At 61.4% G+C, this 12,645-nt stretch overlaps 2 protein-coding genes across 5 annotated transcripts; one reads left to right on the plus strand and one right to left on the minus strand.

The window, feature by feature from the left end:
- Positions 1-223: 223 nt before the first annotated feature.
- Positions 224-10,088, minus strand: EML3 (EMAP like 3). 4 transcript variants are annotated; one of them, XM_032415029.1, is made up of 22 exons: positions 9,982-10,088; positions 9,090-9,163; positions 8,650-8,951; positions 8,432-8,545; positions 7,306-7,373; positions 7,014-7,137; positions 6,620-6,790; positions 6,356-6,425; positions 6,156-6,266; positions 5,817-5,912; positions 5,265-5,420; positions 4,961-5,102; positions 4,358-4,509; positions 4,149-4,274; positions 3,927-4,058; positions 3,398-3,465; positions 2,131-2,219; positions 1,962-2,059; positions 1,743-1,830; positions 1,142-1,240; positions 731-861; positions 224-651 (listed from the first exon to the last, which is right to left on the minus strand). In XM_032415029.1, exons 1-22 carry the CDS (start codon positions 10,001-10,003, stop codon positions 448-450), a joined length of 2,637 nt encoding a protein of 878 aa, XP_032270920.1. In that variant the 5' UTR covers positions 10,004-10,088; the 3' UTR covers positions 224-447. The 4 variants fall into 4 exon arrangements, with proteins under 4 accessions (XP_032270920.1, XP_032270919.1, XP_032270917.1 ...); XM_032415028.1 differs by having other exon boundaries at positions 7,014-7,134; positions 8,650-8,910; positions 8,992-9,163; XM_032415026.1 differs by having other exon boundaries at positions 8,650-8,910; positions 8,992-9,163.
- Positions 10,089-10,365: 277 nt separating this feature from the next.
- On the plus strand, positions 10,366-12,414 carry ROM1 (retinal outer segment membrane protein 1). Its single transcript, XM_032414389.1, has 3 exons — positions 10,366-11,410; positions 11,801-12,047; positions 12,163-12,414. Exons 1-3 carry the CDS (start codon positions 10,821-10,823, stop codon positions 12,379-12,381), a joined length of 1,056 nt encoding a protein of 351 aa, XP_032270280.1. The 5' UTR covers positions 10,366-10,820; the 3' UTR covers positions 12,382-12,414.
- The last annotated feature ends 231 nt before the right edge of the window (positions 12,415-12,645 follow it).

The following is a 12,645-nucleotide window of genomic DNA, read 5'->3' on the forward strand; positions in this document are numbered from 1 at the left end:
CCTCTCCGCGCCGGAGCCCTGCAGCTCCTCCTGCGGCCCCGAAAGACTCGCGCGCCTTTGCGCTCGGCCCGGTTATTTGCAAGCGGCTTTGCCTGTTATTTGCATGAGTGGCCTACGCTCCCCTACCCTTTCCAAACTCCTCTTTTTCTTCATCGCCACCCCCACAGGGCCCCGGAGGCGCCCAGCCGCGCCCCACAAAAGGACTGGGAGGCGACTTTGCTTTTGGTTTATTGCCCCTCAGCAGGCGGCGGGAGTCAGGGCCCAGGCTGGGGCTGCCCGGCTCAGCCAGCGGGTCTCTACAGTGTGTGCGGGGGTGCCATTCGCCCCCTCCAGGGAAACGCGCGATCGGGAATGTCTCGAAGTCCAGGAAAGGTCGGCCCCTGGTCCTGGGGGCTTCGGGTGGGGCGGAGCCGCGCCGCAGGGCCGGTGGGTCCCCTCCCGCAGCGGTCAGACGTCGAGAGAGGAGGCGGGGGACAGGGAGGGGGTTCGAGAGGGCGTGGCGGGCGCCGGCCCCGCGCCCCCAGCGCCCAGCACTCGCCACTGGAAGATGCTGGCGTCCTTGCCGCCCAGCGAGATGAGGTGCGAGTCGTCGTGCGTGAACCGGACGCTGGTCACGTGGCTGCCGTGGCCGCCGTACACGAGGCTCGGCGCCTGGGCGGGAAGGAGACCGAGTTGCGGCGGCCGCGGAGCCCCGGGCCCGCCCGGCCCCAGAGGCCCCGGGAGGCCTCACCTTGGCACGCGCGCACGGGTACTGGAACAGGTGCACTTTGCAGAAGTCGTCGGCCACGGCCACCACGCGTTCGTTGTGGGAGCGGCACAGGGAGTTGATGTCGGTGCCATCCGAGCCGTCTGGCCACACGCCTAGCACGGCGGCCGGCCTCAGTGCGGCCTCCTCCCCGTGGCCACCCACGGCCCAGGGCCGCACCGTTTCCGACGCCCAGGCAGCCGCGGCCACCCACCGGCCGCGTTCCAGGCAATCCTTCCCAGTCCCGACAGCCCAGGGCCTGAGGGGCCTCCCGGGCTGGATCTGCCGGTTTCTTGACGCCCACCCCTCGACACACGCCCTGCATTCCGAGCCCAGGGCGGGCTCCACCTTGCCCCCCACCCCACCCCTCCCGCAAGGTTCCAAGGCCCTGCTCACCATAGACGTGGAAGCCCAGCACGCAGGTATAGGTGGCCCACTCCCGGTCGCGGCTGTCATAGCGATTCCTCAGCAGCTTGCAGCCTCCAACCACGTCCCCTGGGGAGAGAGAGCCCACCCAGCTCAGCTCTAACCCTGCCCTCAGTCGGGAAGACACCGGGAAGGGCAGGCTGGAAAGACCGGCTTCAGGTAGTGACAGCCCTCAGCCCAGGACAAAACCCAGCCCCATGTGCTTCCTGAATTCTTGCTGAAGTTCTCCTAACAGCTTCTCATCAGTTCCTCCTCCCTAGATAAGTCAATCCCTCCACACCTGCCCTGAGACACTTGTCCAGAACAACCTCTTCCTAGTACATTTTTCAACTCCCTCAAGTCCTCGTGCGGAAAGACACGGTGTAAAACTGTGGGGGGGGGCGGTTTCCAAATCACAGTATTTCTCCTATGTGTACAATCCCAACCCCATCTCCCCCTCCCTATGTAACAGCCCCTCCACCTGGAGTTCCCTACATACTCTCCTTCAACCGCTCCCAACCAGCAGCCCCCCTCAACCAAATAAAACCCACCCGGTTACCCGTTCCCCATGCTCTCCCCTATTTTCACTCACAGTAAAGGATCTCATAGTCCCCAGAATTGGACATGATGAAACTCCCATCCTTGGACCAGTCAAGATGAGTGATGAAGCTGGAGTGACCCTAGGAACAAGGGTCAAGAGACTAAAAATGTAGCTACCGTTTCCCCTCCCCAGATCCCCCTAGTGCATTAGACCCCTTCAAGGAGTTTACCTGCTATGGCAATGCCCCACCCTCCACCCCAGCTTCCTCACCACACAGCGGCCAAAGCGGCTGGACTTGGCACCATCACTGGAAACGCTATAGATGTAGATCATGTTGTCATGGGAACCGATGGCCAGGTACAGCCCATCTACAAAGACAGTCACTCAGAGAAGGAAGGGCCAGGGACAGGTCTGGGTCCGGGGTGGGGGTGACTCCCACCTGGGCTGTACCGGACCACTGAGAGCTGCTCATTGCCGTCAGTGATGTCCGACACGATCTCCCGGGTCTCTGTGTCCAAAACCAGCCACCTGGAAGGGAGGGGGTGGAAAGCAGGTGTGAGGTTACCTGTCCTGGGCAAGGTGGAGGTTGGCAAGTTGGACTCTCAGAGACACCGACAGAACAGCTGTGATGAAGACAAGTTGCCACTGCATCTTTTTTTTTTTTTTAAGATTTTATTTATTCATTTGACAGAGAGATAGAGAGCACAAGCAGTCAAAGAGGCAGGCAGAGGGGAGAGAGAAGCAGGCTCTCCGCTGAGCAGGGAGCCCGATGTGGGGCTCGATCCCAGGACTCTGGGATCATGACCCGAGCCAAAGGCAGCCACTCTACCAACTGAGCCACCCAGGCGCCCCACATCTTTTTTTTAAAAAAGAGAGGGTTGGGGTAACTGGGTGGCTCAGTCAGTTGAGCCCCTGCCTTCGGCTCAGGTCCTGATCCCAGGGTCCTGGGATTAAGTCCCTCGTTGGGCTCCCTGCTCAGCAGGGAGCCTGCTTCTCCCTCTGCCCCTCCCCCTCCTCATGCTTTCACTCTCCCTCTCTCTCTCTCTGAAATAAATAAATATTAAAAAAATAAATAGAGAGGGACAGTGGGGAGAGGCAGAGAGAGAATCTTAAGCGGGCTCCATGCCTAGCACAGAGCACACGCAGGGCTCCATCTCACTACCCTGAGATCATGACCTGAGCCGAAATCAAGAGCTGGACGCTTAACCAACTGAGCCGCCCAGGTGCCCCCAACACTGCATTCTTAGGCTAGGAAACCGGAAGGGGCTAAGGAGAAATAAAGGCTGAGGGGCTGAGATGCCTCTAAGAAAGGAATACAAGGGCCGAGTAGGAGGACCTTGGCTGAGGGGCTGAGATGCCTCTAAGAAAGGAATACAAGGGCCGAGTAGGAGGACCTTATGGAGTCGTAAGCCTGTCACTTCCCTTTGTTAGTCTCTCCTGAACCCCTCCCATCCACACTGCTCCTCTATCCTAAGCTGCCACGTCCTCCACTCCAGGCCCGGAGGGGAGAGTGGTTGAGTGATGATGGTTGCCACAGGAGAGCAGGGGAGGCCCGGGCTGCAGAGAAAAGCACTGGGAAGGTGCAGTTGGGGCTCCTGAGCAGGCAGCAGCCACATTCCTCCCCGCCCCCACACGCACACCCCATAACCGGGGAACCCTTCCCATACCTCCTGCTTTCCCCTCCCAGGAATCCTGGCTCCTCTCACCTCCCTGTGTTCAGTCCTACGGCCACGACTGCCCCACTGGGGTGGAAGTCAGCACAGAGACCAGTCTCCTGGGAGGGGGGAGAAGGTGAATTCAAGAAGATGCCTTTCTAGTGAAGGTTCCCGGATGGACACCTCGTCATGTAGGTAACACGAAAGCCTTCTCCTCCCAAGGATGAGACGGGGAGGAGAGGGACAGTAGACCTGGGGTGGAGGCAGGGTGTCACTGGAGCCTAAATGAGGCGATACTCAAGATATTTAACAACCAGAACTGAGCTGGGAAGCTGTGCTGGAGAGTAACCATTTGTTGCTGGATCGAGGGGAGGTCTGGGGCTTTGGGGGCAAGGGGGCAGTGCGCAGGGGGCGCTGGAGGCATCTGCACAGAAGGGTGGAGATTTTAGTAGCCCTTATAGCCATACCAGTACAAACTGGTGGCCTCTGGGGAGAAGGGAAAAGGATGTTGGGGAAGGAGTGGCGGCCACAGAAGCCATGGTGGGCGTGGCATTGGGGAGCCAGGGACGCGGGGCTCTACCTTGAGGTCAATGCTCCAGGCCAGCGCATGGCCCTCCCCATCCCACAGGCAGAGCTGCCGGTCATGACCACAGGTCAGGAAGCGGTTCTGGAAGGGATGCGTGCAGAGCCCCCAGAGCTCATCCGTGTGGCCCTGCAGCGGAGCGTGGGCTGTCACCTCCGCCCCGCCTCAGTAGCTCTTCCCGCCCTCCTCCCCCACCCCAGGAGCCCTCGGCCCCCCAACCTGGATTACAGGGGAGAAGCCCTGGGCCAGATCTCCCCTCAGCAACGCATTCTTCGTGGTTCCCACCAGCAGCTCGGAGCCCAGCCCCTCCGCAATGGCCCGCACAGCCCCGAAGTGTTCAGGAATCTGCAGGATGGTGGCGGGAAGTCAGGGGCCCCCTGGCCATTCCTCTTCCTCCTCCCTCCCCCCGACCCCAGCCTAGCCCTCACCTCAGCCTCCTGGAGGGCCACCAATCCCGGCCCCCACTGGACCAGCCGGCGGTCCCGTCCACCACCACTCAGCACAGTCCCATCCCGCCGGAGACAGAGGGCAAAGATGGAACCTTCATGAGCGTGGGCCTGGGCTACAATCCCGTAGGTCTCTGTTGGAAGACATGAGTGGGTCATGCCGTAGGGGTGCCGGGAAGTGGGGAACTCGAGCAGCCCTGACCGTCGCAACAGAGTAATAACTCCCAGCTATTGAGTACCTACTGAATACGGTCTCTGATCCTCGGCTATCATTTTACCCAGTTTACAGACTGGACAACCGAGGCCCAAAGACGTGAGGTAACTTCCTAAAGGCCAAACGAGCAGCGGCAAAACTGGAATGTGAACCCAGCATCTGGCAGACTCCAAAGCCCCAGCCCTGCCCCTTTGCCATGGTGTCCCTACCCTTCTAGATGGCCCTCCTCTAAGAGAGCCTCCTTGGGGCCCACAGACAACTATCAGCTCTCATGGTAAAAAAAAAAAAAAAAAAAAAGGAAAATCGTCTTTGTTCCCACAGACCCTCTGGGGTACTGGACTTCCCAGGAGCCACCACCCCCAACCACGTACCTTTGGCCCCACCCCTGCCTGGGGTCCTGGAATCTGAGAGGCTCCGCCCCCAGGTGAGAATGTTCCCCTCTGAATCCCCAGTGAGAATGTCTCCATCCGGGAGGAACACAAAGCAAGGGATAAACTTGGGTTTCTTGTATTTCTGGGGGAGAGGCAAGCAGAGAGCAGGAGTCAGAGGGAAGGGCAAAGACTGAAAGTCATGAACCGTCGCTGGGTGGGGAGTAGTAGGGTCTACAGTACTCAGACCAATCCTCCCACCTCTGTCCTGTCCTCCCACGCCACCCCGCACCCATCCACGCCTCACCCCGAAGACACCCTGTTTCCGGGTGAGCGTCCCGTTTCCAGGAAGCCCTGCTCCTCCGCTCCAGTTCCAGAAGTGAACGTGGGATTTCCCGCTGGTGACAATGCAACTGCTGTCACGAGGGCTGAAGCCAACGGCCAAGACTGAGTCATTTGTACTCTGAAGGGAAGATAACCAGATTCAGCCACCCCAAGCCCTGAGCACCCTCACTTCACGCGACTCTTCAGTGTGCATCCTGACAGCTGGTCTGCTGAAGGCCCGAAACCCCAGGACAAGCCTTCCTTCCGGACCCAGACCCTGGTCCCCTAAGAGCACCCCTCCCAGTTACTCATGATGACAGGCCCACCCTAATGCCTAGCACGCTATGGGTCCCTCGGGAGGCCAGAACTTCCAGAGTTCCCTTTCACAACCTCAGGGAGGCTAAGAGGCTCGCTCCAGGTGACCCAGCCAGAAATGAAGTCAAGGTACGGGGAAGTCTGGAGTTCGCCGTGCACTCCACTGCTCTTAGCTCCCTAAGCTCAGTGCCCCACCAGGCCACCCGGACTCGCTCCTCACCTTGATCTCAGCCAGCTTTGTGCCTCGGCTGCAGTCCCACACTGACAGCATGTGCTCATTGGAATCATCCACCACACAAAGAAAAGCACCCTGATCCTGAGAACGGGGGACACATCGGAGGGGCTGAGTGAGGCCTAGAGGTCTGTGGGCTCACAGTCATTAGGCACGGGCTGCCATCACGGGTGGAGTGGGCAGAAGTGGACACCTGTCCCTTTCTCAGGAAAACCGGCTGGGTAGGGTTCAGGAAGGCCAGAACTTCGGAGGCGTCCTGGTGAGGTGCAAGAAGGAGGTTCCTGGGCAAGGAAGATGGGGGCTCTAGAGGCTTTAGGGCCAGCTCACCGCCACTGAAAAGGCCAGGGCTCCCACACCCCGCTCGAAGGCCCCCAGTCCAATCTCCTGCAGCTTCAGCAGGGTCTCTGAGTCCCAGACGTGGACCACCGGCTGCAGGGGCTGGTGGAGTCAGAGAAGGGGTCAGGGACGTGAAGGAAAGCCAGGCTGGAATTTCATCCTGTCTGCCTGGTGTTTGACTTTGGCCTTACCTTTCCATCTTTATCCACTCCAGCTGTCTGTCCTGAGGCTACACGAACACCATCGGGGTGGACGGCCAGGCTAAGTGGGGGAGGAGACGCTCTAGGGAAGGGGGTCGGTCTCTCATGACCCCCCAGGACACTTTCTCCATGCTTGGAGAGCAGCCAAGTAGCAGCTTCCCTCCTGCTCCTCCACACCCGCCCCGACCCTGTTCCTGCCAAGCCCACCATCCCCACGCCTAGGAGCTGCCCACTCCCAGGCCCCAGGCCCCTCACCATCGAACGCAGTCCGTGTGGCCCCGGTAATGTCTCTGGCCGCCACCTCCAGGACCCCCTGGGCCTCCCTCGGGCCGATACAGCACCACCACACAGGCGATAAAGTAGACCACCTCCCCAGAGCGCAGCACAAACAAATTAGAGCGGGAGTCACGACCCCTGTACCCATAACTGGAGTGGGGATCACGGTCAAGGAAAGGGTCAGACCAAGGGCAGAATGAGGAAGAGAGGGGGCAACGAAAGAGCTTCTGGCTGGCAGCACCGTCGGCAGAGGATGGTAAGGGAGGGGTCAGAGGGCTTCCTGATCCCGCAGACCCAGGGGGAAACCATAAAGAAGGGGGGGGTTCCCAAGATGGGAAACGTGGCTCCCATGGGACTGGAGGGGGCAGGATACACCCAGTCAAGGCTGAGGGTCTCCGGGGGTGGGCCGCTGGGCAGCTCCTCAAGGCTGCGGATGCCAGACGGGATGTACATGGTAATGGGGCGGCCGCGAAGGAACATCTTCACTGAGATGCCTTCTACAGAGAAAAGGGGGGTGTCAACCACCACCCTGCAGCCTCCCTTTCAGGAAAGCCAGAGCAGAACTCTACCCACCACACCTCACAGGTCCCCCACAATAGCTCCTGGGGCTGTAGCCCAAACCCCAAGTCCATCATCCCAGTTCTTCCAGACTCCTCTGTACATACCCAAATTATAGTTGCTCCTCCGAGACCCAGGACCCCCGGGGCTGGAAAGGGGGTCTTTCCCCCCACGGCTGTTGGGAAGAGAGAAAAGCAGAGGGATGGGGTCAGGTCCCAAGACCTAAGTGGGAAAGGGCAGGACACAAGAAAGGAAGCTCCTCTAGAGCCCCAGTCACCTCTGCAGGCTTTTAGTCTGCATTCAGAGCATTCAGGGCCCCAAGTAGATGGGGACTTTCAGCCCCATGTAAGAGATGAGAAGGTTTAGGCTAAAGGGGCAGAGCACACGGCACAAAGCCCTAAAGCCTGGTGAGAGGCAGGGCGGCATGGCAAGGAGGGGCCCTTTCCTCTAGACCACCAGGCCTCTGGCTGGCCTTTTCATTTCTCCATCTGTAAAATGGGACCAAAGTGAATCCAGAATGTACAGCAGGCCTGCCTTTCAGGGATCTGGGAGGTAAGCAAGAAAGTCCTTATCTCGCCAGAGGAAAGTAACAGGTGAATTCCACAAACAGCTGTCCCTAGATTATAAGGTAGTAATATCTCTTCAGAAAATAAAGGAGACCAAGGACAGGACTCGAATAAACACTCAGGTGTCCTGGGGCCTGTAGGCACTCTGAGACAACTATACTCAGCCACTAGCATCTCCCCTTGCTCTCTAGAAATAAAGCCTGGTAGACTGGAGCAGGGAGCTGAGGGGTAGAGCTGAAACTCTGAAAACAGTCATCCATGAAAATGAAAATCATGAGAGCTTTTGGTACCTCTTAGAATCTTGGAAGGAATGTGGTGATATGGTAGAACCGGAGTCAGGAGGAGTAGGGTTCAAATCCTAGCTCTAGCTGTGTGACCCCAGGCAAATGACTTACCCTCTCTGAGCCTGCTTCCTCACCTGGACAATGAACCGCATGAGACCACCTACCCCCCAAGGGTGTCGTGGGAACTGAATGAGGTGGAGGAGGTCGAGGGTTTAGCACAGAGCCGGGAACACAGCAGGCGGCCCAGGAGTGCTTGTTCCTTTCTTCCTGTTGGGCAATGAGGTCCCCCCACCCCACCCAGGGAAGTGAGGTGAGGGATGTGGAAAGTCAAGAGCTTGAGCCTGGGGGAGGGGCGGGAGGGGCGCGGGGGGAGCCTCGCCCACCTCTCTGTGCTCCCTGACCGCAACAGCAGGTTGGCCGAGGAAGCTGCCTTCCGGGAGAGTTTCTGCCGAGGCCGCTCTGAGGGGGATGAGGAGGAGGAGGAATTTCTCCGTGGCCTGGTAGGAGCATAGTGAGCAGGTAAAGATCATTCCCTCTGCTCGTGCTCTCCAGTCCTCCCCCCCCGCCCCGCCCCGGCCAGGCTCTGCCGCAGGACACTTACGTGTCAGCACGCTGTGGGGGCTGCACAAGCCTGAGGACCCCCGGGGGGCCGGGGGAACCAGTACCACTGCTGCTGCTGCCCCCTCCTTCAGACTGGGTCCCACCAGGCTCTTCGCTGCCCCCCTGGGGGGCTGGGGGCCCATTGCTCAGGCCAGGGGGTCCAGGGGATGGCTCCGTCTCCGCCTCTGTCTCGGTCTGGGTGCCCCGGCTCACCAAGGAGGGGCCGCATGTGGGTGGCAGTCCTGGGGGCACTGCAGGGCTGCTGGGGAGACAGTGAATCAACCTGATGCCCCTAAGAGGTCCCTGGAAGGAAGAGGAAGAGGGTGTGTGACAAGAGGCATACCTGTCCCGTGGCGGAGCGGGCGTGCCAGGGTCCTGCAGGGGGGTGGGGGGCACGTGCAGCCGCAGCAGGCGGAGGGCCTCTGCCAGGGCTGCCTTTACCAGCTCCATCTCCTTCTCCTGCACCTGAAGCCGCCGGCTCAAGGACTGCAGGGCCTCCGGAGCAGGGCCCTCACCTGGGAAAGGGGCGAGAAGCACTCAGAACGTGCCCAACCCCGAAGAGAGGGGTTGAGGGGATTCTGTCTTCCCCCAAGTTTGCATTTGTCCAATAGGACTACCCCCTTCAAGCAGCCGCAGGCTTGGAGGCTGGCCCAGAGGGGAGGAGACGGGTGGTAGAGGATCAAGGGCCTCCTTCTGGCAGGGCAGGCGAGGAGCCTGGCAGAGCTCCCTTCCTGCTGCTGTCTCAGCCTCCGCAAAGGCAGGGAGCACCATGGAGTACCCGGGGGGGAAATATGGAGGACCGCCCAGGAACGTGGGAACCACAGAGGGAGGCGCAGTGCGGGTGAAGGATGACAGCCCACCGCAGAGCAGGCTCAGCTCTCCCGGGAAGGCAGAGAAACTGAGGAGGGGGCGCAAAAGAAGAGGGGGACAAGAGACTACAGTCATCTGAGGGCTCAGAGGACCGGGAGAAGAGATAGAGAATGACCGGAGAGGGTATCAGTGGAGACGGAGTCATAGTGAAGGTCCCAGGGTAACGGGTCAGAAGTAAAACGACCCGAAAAACCAGGGGAAGAAGCCCAGAATAACACAGGGGACAGAGAAACATCGAGGGGCCCAGAGTAACATGGGGAGTGGATGACGTTGAGAAAGTTCGAAATGACAGTAGGAGATCCAAATAACTGGGGAGAGCGACCTGAGGAACAGTGGAGGATGCTCAGAGCCCCTGAGGCCGAGGAGCACGCGGGTCGCCACCAGACAGCCGTCGGGCACTGGCAGCGGCCGACCGGCCGGCGCTCCGGGAAGGGGCACGCCGCCCGCCCCGCCCCGTACTCACCGGGCCCCCCGGCCCCGTCCATCCGGCCCCCGGCTTGCTCCGAGCGGCGGCGGCGGAGGAGGCTTCTAAGCCGCCGGGGCCATGGCCAGGGAGACGGGAAGGGGAAGCACCCCGGGGCGCGCGCGCACGGGTGCCGTGCCACCCCTCGGGGGCGCTGTCGGGCGCGGGGAAAGGGCCTGGAGGGGGCGCTGTGGGGCGGGGGCGGCCGGCTCCGGGGCCCGCCGGGGCCTCGGACTCTCCCGGGGCCGCTCTCGGCTCCCGGGGGTGGGGTGGCGGGGCCGTCCCGGGCCCCAGCGCCGCGGCACAAACAGGCGCCGGACGCGGAGCCGCCAGGAAGCGCGGGAGGGGGGGGCGGGACGGGGGGGGGCCGGGCCGCCTGGTAACCCCTCCCTGTCCGGGCCTCGCCGCTCAGGACACGGGCAGGGCCAACCCGCTGACCCCCGGGCCCCCTCCGGGCCTCCGCCCTCCAGGCCCTGCCGGAATCCCCGCCCCCTGACTCCCTGGGGTCCTCTCTGGTCTCCGAGCCCCCAGCCCCTAGCCCCTAGGGCCAGAGCCGACCGGCCCCTCCCCACTTCCGCGAGGGGGCAGGGGCGGGGTCACGAACTGGGCCTCTTGCCCGGGGGCGGGGCTTTTCCTAAGGGGCAAGGCCAAGGCATCTCGAACTGGGGCTGGCAGGGGCCAGGGCAGCGGGTTATTAAGGCTGGGGGGGGGCGGATTCCCAGGGTATTGGGGTCAGGGTGGCATTAGCCCAGCTCAAGCCGGGCTGGGCTGACTCAGCATCGTGCCGCGGCCAACCCTCGTCCCTGACAGCCCTGCTTTCCCTTGGGCGGAGATGGGAGATGGCCCCGGTGTTGCCCCTGGTGCTGCCCCTCCAGCCCCGCATCCGTCTGGCACAGGGGCTCTGGCTCCTCTCCTGGCTGCTGGCGCTGGCCGGTGCCCTCGCCCTCCTCTGTAGCGGGCACCTCCTGGCCCAGCTGGGGCACCTCCGCACCTTCTTGGCTCCCTCCTGCCCATTTGCTGCCCTGCCCCACGTTGCCCTGGCAGCCGGTGCGGTGGCTCTGGGCACAGGGCTGGTGGGTGCGGGAGCCAGCAGGGCCAGCCTGGATGCGGCCCACTACCCTCCCTGGCGAAAGGTCCTGGGCCCACTGCTGGTGGTTGGCACTGCTGGGGGCGGGGGTCTTCTGGTCCTCGCCCTGGGGCTAGCCCTGGCTTTACCTGGGAGTCTGGACACCGGGCTGGAGGAGGGCCTGGGGACTGCCTTGGCTCACTACAAAGACACAGAGGTGCCCGGACACTGTCATGCCAAACGGCTGTTGGATGAGCTCCAGCTGAGGCACCACTGCTGCGGGCGCCACGGGTACAAGGACTGGTTTGGGATCCAGTGGATCAGCAGCCGTTACTTGGATCCCAATGACCAGGACGTGGTTGAGTGAGTGTTTTGTTTCTCCCCTCCCCCCACTCCTCCTGGCCTCCTTCCCCTCCTTCGCCTCCTCCTCCCTTGAAACCCACCTCACCCCACAGGCAATAAATAGAGCGTAGTGATTGAGAGCCTCGGGTTACAGATCTGCCGTTTATTAGGTGTGTGACCCAGGGCATGTTACCCAACTGCTCTGGGCCCGTTTCCTCCTCTGAAGAATGGATATAATAGGACCTATTTTACAGACTTATTGTGAAGGTAAATGAATTATGCATGCCTCGCACACAGTAAACCAGTCAGCAAAGGTCTTTCGAGTTTCCCTTCTGAACTCCTGAGCCCCGTAGCTTCTCCCCGAGGCCTCTATTTCCAGACATCCTAACATCCCTGCCCCTCCCTTTGCAGCCGGATCCAGAGCAACGTGGAAGGCCTATATCTGATCGATGGTGTCCCTTTCTCCTGCTGCAACCCCCACTCGCCCAGACCTTGCCTGCAAAGCCGGCTCTCAGAGCCCCACGTCCACCCTCTCTTTGATCCCCGTCAGCCCAACCTAAACCTCTGGGCCCAAGGATGCCACAGCGTGCTGCTGGGGCACCTGCAGGGCTTGGCGAGCATGCTGGGCAGCATGCTGGCAGTCACCTTCCTGCTGCAGGTGAGTTAGCAACGTGTCTGAGGGCTCCCTCCATCTGGCCCCCCTCCCTGCCTCCAGCCCTGGCCCCAGGAGCAGTTGGCCCTCCCTGACCTCTTTCTCCCTGCCTTCCCCACAGATTCTGGTGCTCCTGGGCCTGCGGTACCTTCAGACGGCACTGGAGGGGCTTGGAGGAGTCATCGACGGGGAGGGAGAGACCCAGGGCTATCTGTTTCCCAGTGGGCTGAAGGACATGCTGAAAACAGCGTGGCGACACGGAGGGGTGGCTGACAGGCCGGCACCTGAGGAGGCCCCACCAGAAGAGGCACCTCCTAAGGAGGGTCTACCTGAGGCCTAGTGGCCTGAATGTTCGGGTGGGGACTGGGGGGGGGGGGGGAAGGGGAGGGATGGACAAGACTGAAAACCTCACAACTCCTTACCAAGGCTCCAGGTCGGGGAGGGGGGATCCCTGGGATTAGAGGAGGGGTTAAGGATAGTCACGGAGCCGGAATGGGGACGGCGAGAAAACTAGGTGTCCAGGGCCTAGCCCTGTGGCCAAGAGCCACCGGGGAACAGAAAGCACCCAGGGTGATGGGAAGGTGACGTGGGAAGGACTGGAGAC

This window comes from Phoca vitulina, unplaced genomic scaffold (genome assembly GCF_004348235.1).
Source record: "Phoca vitulina isolate PV1807 unplaced genomic scaffold, GSC_HSeal_1.0 scaffold16, whole genome shotgun sequence".
Classification (NCBI taxonomy): domain Eukaryota; kingdom Metazoa; phylum Chordata; class Mammalia; order Carnivora; family Phocidae; genus Phoca; species Phoca vitulina.